Source organism: Rhagoletis zephyria, unplaced genomic scaffold, assembly GCF_001687245.7.
Source record: "Rhagoletis zephyria isolate East Lansing unplaced genomic scaffold, Rhagoletis_zephyria_1.1 Rzeph_scaffold_00996, whole genome shotgun sequence".
Lineage (NCBI taxonomy): Eukaryota > Metazoa > Arthropoda > Insecta > Diptera > Tephritidae > Rhagoletis > Rhagoletis zephyria.
In genome coordinates this window covers 144,121-149,118 of record NW_016158080.1, presented here as the reverse complement: position 1 = coordinate 149,118, position 4,998 = coordinate 144,121, and the positions used below count along the sequence as shown (strand labels likewise).

Sequence of the window (4,998 nt, the reverse complement as noted above, 5' to 3'; positions counted from 1 at the left end):
TGATCATTTATGTATACATTTGTCTATATCTATCTCGATTCGTTTTGCCTGTTACAAACAACCGTTATGTGAACAAAGTTATAATACCCTTGTGCACAAGTGCGCTCGGGTATAAAAATTGTCGAGCACACTTTGTATGGGAAAAAATTCGTGATACCATCAGCAAAAAAACTCTTAAAAATCAACGGTACTCTCAATAAAAAGTTTAAAAATTTGGTGAAAATTTGTCAAATTCTTATAATTTTTGTATAAAGTTTGAAAAGGGCATTTATATGGTATTTGTTGTGTAGCCCTAGCCAGGCGTTTATAAAAAAATGTTGAATAAAAAAATAAAATAAACCATGGAGAAATAGTCAAAACTCTAAAAATTAAGGCGAGTCTATTCTAATGGCCGCCAGTGTATAAGAAAACCAAAGACTTAAGCAACAAACTTGGCAGTGCAATTAAGTTGCCAATGGTAAGAAGCTACAAGATTTACAATAACACAGCGGAACTTTTTGGATTTTGAGTTGAAAATCAAATGCAGTAACGATTTAATCTCAAAAAAACAAAAAAGCACTTGATTTGCTCACGACTTTGCGGGGCTGTAGAGCGTCTTCGACGCCAACGTATAGTAAGCGGTTGTAGTAGTAGCAACAGCTGCGGCAGCCGTAATTATTGCTGTCTTTGGCTATCTATTATCTGTGCGCGCTGAAATGTTTTGTTTGTTTTATTGCTTCGATTATTTTCGGTACTTTTTTCGTTTGCATTTTTTTTGTTTTTTTTTTTTCGTCTAGCTTCTATGCGGCGGATAAGCAAACCAATTTAACTACTCTACTCGTAAGACATGCATAAGTGTTGCGCTGTTGATTTTTGAAATATTTTTTGGCTACAATAGAAATTTGTGCGCCACATTGTAATCATTTTGTTTGCGACAGCGCAGAGGAACAGTAGCAATTGTTGGAAGAAAATGATTGATTCAAAAATTGTAAGTGCCAAGTAGGAAGTGTGCATTTTGCAAGGAGTGCATTTGGTTTTGTGAACGTGTATCAAAAAAAAAATTTTTTTTTAAATTTTTAAAAAAATTTTTTTTTTTTAATTTTTTTTCTTCATTCTGCAGCTGCAGTTCTTGGCGTTGGCCGCATTCCTGCTCCATTGTAGTGAGGCATATTATCCGGATGGTCAGCAACATTACGGCAGTCACTATGGCAGCTACAATAATCAAAATGGCAATTTCAACCGATACAACAACATTCACAACAACAATAACAACAACATACAGAGCAACAGCAACAACAACAACCACATTCACAATAACAGCAATGACAGACACAATGCACCTCAAACCAGCAATAATCCGTTGTTGGCAATAAATTTGCCAAAAATCTTCTTGGGTGACTTTGAGTATGTGCCCACGCGTGATGGCTACCGCTTCTCGTAAGTATTTAAACGCTGACATCAGCTACATATTTACGTGTCTACATTCACCCATTACATAATATGCGCTGTCAATTCTGAGAATGAAAGGATTACAAAATTTTCAATTTCATTTTCTTGTCTCCCAACCGCAGTTACCAGCTGATCGATGGTACACGACGCACTGAGGTCGGCTACATTCCAAACTCTGGCGGCAGCAATATCTACGAGTCTGATGAGCGTGCGACAGCAGAGCGTACGGCCCTGCGCATGCGTGCCAGAGGCAATGCGAAAAATCGTAAATTATCACCGAAATCGTTGCAATCGCTGGCTGGTTAAATGTGGAAGGGCGCGTGAGATCAATGTATGCGCAGTTGAAGGGAGATGGCATGAAAGGGGGGAGTTATATGAAGAAGACAAAGCAGCAGGATAAGAAGAAGAAGAAGAAGAAGAAGAAGAAGAAGAAGCGGAGAAGTAGTTATTGTGTTCGCGTATGGCGTGTTGCGTGCTGCGCATTGCTCAATAAAGCCATAAAGCATGTCAGGAGGTCAAAAGCGCGCAAAGCTGTCGTCGTCGTCGTCGTCGTTTTTTGAAATGGCAACCGTGTCTGGCGCATTGACCTCTTGGCCTTCTTTCCTCTTTTGTGTGTGTGTTTTGCACTAAAGCCTAATTTTTTTTCTTTTCTTATGCGCGTTGGCGAGTTTTTTATACGGAAGCATAAAAACTTTTATATGTATTTTAGTATGTTGGTGCCTCATGTGTTTTAATGTGATAGATTTTAGTATTGTAGAAACACAAAATAGTTATTGTGGTAAGCAATTATTTTAAGTTATTATTATTGTTGCCTTTGTTGTTGTTAAATTTGTAGTGCTATGCTGTTTTTTTTTAAATAAAAAAATGATTAAGATTTATTCCCACTACTTTTTTAAAACCAAAAAATAACCATTGCAAGTTCGTATTTGTAAAAGCAATTTTTTCGTTGGTATTGAAAATTCTTTTCGGAAATTCCCACCAAGTTACGCTCACTGCCTCAAACTACCAACGAACTATGTTTCAATTCTAAAATTCTGAGAAAAACACAGCGCGTCGTTAAATACTGGTTCCATTTAAATAGTAAATGCCAATCTCAGACAAACTAAAATTTATTAATCACCTTTATGGCGATGCAAACAAAACCAATTATCTAAAATATGCAATTGGGTAAGGCGAAATGCGTAAAATGTATACAAAAGCAGCAGAGGAAATCACAATGAATCTTTAAACTAAGATAAATCATTTAAGTATGTATTTGGAAACCTTGCGCTGCCAAAAATGCAGGTATTTTTTGTATTTGTAGACGTATCAGGCGATTAAAAAATCATTAAAAATTTTGAATGAATATTAAAGTTAATGAGATGCGGCGTACGCTGAAGGCTAGTAAACTGCTGTGTGATGCGGTTCAGTGATTTCGGTATAAGAGCAAATTTTTTATCTTGCAATAAAATTATTTTTATTTTTGATTTTATCGCAAATAAAACACGAAAGATTTTCGACAAACTGGAAAGATGCCGAAAAGTCGTGAGAAACCCGAAAAGTTCCATAGAAAAAATCGTGAAAATCACATAAGAAATCCTTGAATTCTTTTATACAAATTGGGAAAGCTTGTTCTTTATTGAATATGGTTCTGGTCATAGTTAGAGCGGGAGTCAACTATTTCTCATATGAAAGTTGGATAGGGATTGGAGAGTCCGCAGTTCCAATGCGCAGAAGTACGCAATTACGTCACCACCCCAATCATCCTCATTTTGTCCGCCGTCACCCGATACATTCTTTCCAACCTCTCTACTGTCTTTACTTTTCCCAGCAGCATAAGCCAGTGGTGTGGAATCCGTGCCGAACGATGAGTAGCCAGCATGGGCAAGATTGGTTGTAACAAGCGTAGTAGCAAGGTATGCCGGCTATACCAGGGTTGACTGCCACTTCTGTGCATACTCGTGAGAAGAGAAATTAAAAAAAGTGAGTACGCCTGGGCCACACTGGAGAAGTGAAACTTACGTTACATAACTATTTTGTATCATAGTAACATCCAACAAAATATCGATAACAGAAACGATGAAAAACTCTATAAATATTTCGATAATAATATTGGTTGCAAAATCGATTAGAAAATCGATAAAAATATCGATAACAAAACCTATAAAAATATCCATCACAAAACCGATAAAAATATCGATAAAAAATCGATAAATAATCTATATCAAAATCGATAAAAATATCGATAACAAAATCGATAACAAAATCCATCAAAATATCGATATCAAAATAGATTAATATATCGATAGGTTCCGAAGATATGGATAGAAAAATCGATAACAATATCGATATAACTTTCGATAGCGAAATCGATAAAAGTATCGATAAGAAAACCGATAAAAATAACAATTTTTATATCGATAAGTCCCGAGAGTCCCTAAAATCTCTACAATCCCAAAATATTACCCAGATTGAGTCTCTGTGTTCTTCATCTATATCCTTTTCTCTACAATTATCTTTATTTTAATCTTTCTTCCTCTATCTTCATCTTTACTTTCATCTTTTTCTTTATATTTATCTTTGTTTTTACTTTTATGTTTATCATTTTCTTCATCTACATATTCCCCTTCACCTTTACCCTTACATAAGTAAAGTGTTTAAATTTACTTTGGTCTTCATGTGCATATACTCAAGAAGCACTTCTTTTAGCCCAAACCATTTCCGTTGAATTTGTTAATTTACTCCCAAAAAACCAACCGCCGCTAAAGAAGTTTCACTTCAAAAATTGGAAGAAACAAATAAAACAAAGATCATACAAATGTCTCCGAAGGCATCCTAAGCGCCGAGAAGGAATCGGAATCGGGATCACTCCGAAGAGAGATCAGAGTTAAGCCAAGTATTTTGGGGTGACGCTGAATTCGCGGCACAATCCGGCCGTCTTCAAGATTGCCATGAATGCTGCAGCCGGCTCTTTGCAGCTCAAAGGTGAGAAAGATGGTTGTAAATGCAAAGATGTGGTGGAGAAGTACAGGAGGTACACAACTTAGAGACATACTCATATGACGAAACGTAGCTCACCGAATGAAGATTTTATAGAGACATTAGCTGAGAAAATATGATCTGGAAATAGCCCCCCAGAGAGAAGAGCCAATGGCGAAACACTGGTACTGCGAGGTGGCCAGGAATCAGCTTTAGATCGCGCTTGTAGATGAGGTCGCAGGCAGCGCCAAGCCTCTTACGGATTCGAGAATACCTGTTTGAAAATCTTGTTAGTCTTATTCCGATAAACAATTTTAGCGAGTCTCTAAGGGGTGGTTGTATTTTTAAGTACATACATACATACATAAGTTCTCTACGGACTTCTCAGGCAAATGCAAGGCTGAGTCTTTTAAAGGTGAAACTGATGGATGAGGAGGTAACTAGAAGACTCTGGGTCCACATTTGGAGGCCGAAGATGACCTTGGACAGCGATACACTTGTGAGCCTCCTGCCGCAGCAAAACCCAGAAATACTCATGAATGACTGGGCCGTCATTAGAGCAGACAATCCACTGGAACAGGTGCAAAGCACGTCGAGCGATCTAATTAAGTT

General features: G+C 37.2%; 1 protein-coding gene across 1 annotated transcript; it reads left to right on the top strand.

The window, feature by feature from the left end:
* The first annotated feature begins 925 nt into the window (after positions 1–925).
* LOC108362375 (homeobox protein 2-like) lies at positions 926–1,734 on the top strand. Its single transcript, XM_017615308.1, has 3 exons — positions 926–967; positions 1,100–1,416; positions 1,551–1,734. The coding sequence occupies exons 1-3, from the start codon at positions 950–952 to the stop codon at positions 1,732–1,734; spliced, it is 519 nt and encodes a 172-aa protein (XP_017470797.1). The 5' UTR covers positions 926–949.
* The last annotated feature ends 3,264 nt before the right edge of the window (positions 1,735–4,998 follow it).

Excerpts from the sequence above, each read along its gene's own strand:
- LOC108362375 (XM_017615308.1), top strand. Across the intron at positions 1,417-1,550 it reads CGTGATGGCTACCGCTTCTC|TTACCAGCTGATCGATGGTA; the intron begins GTAAGTATTTAA and ends TCCCAACCGCAG.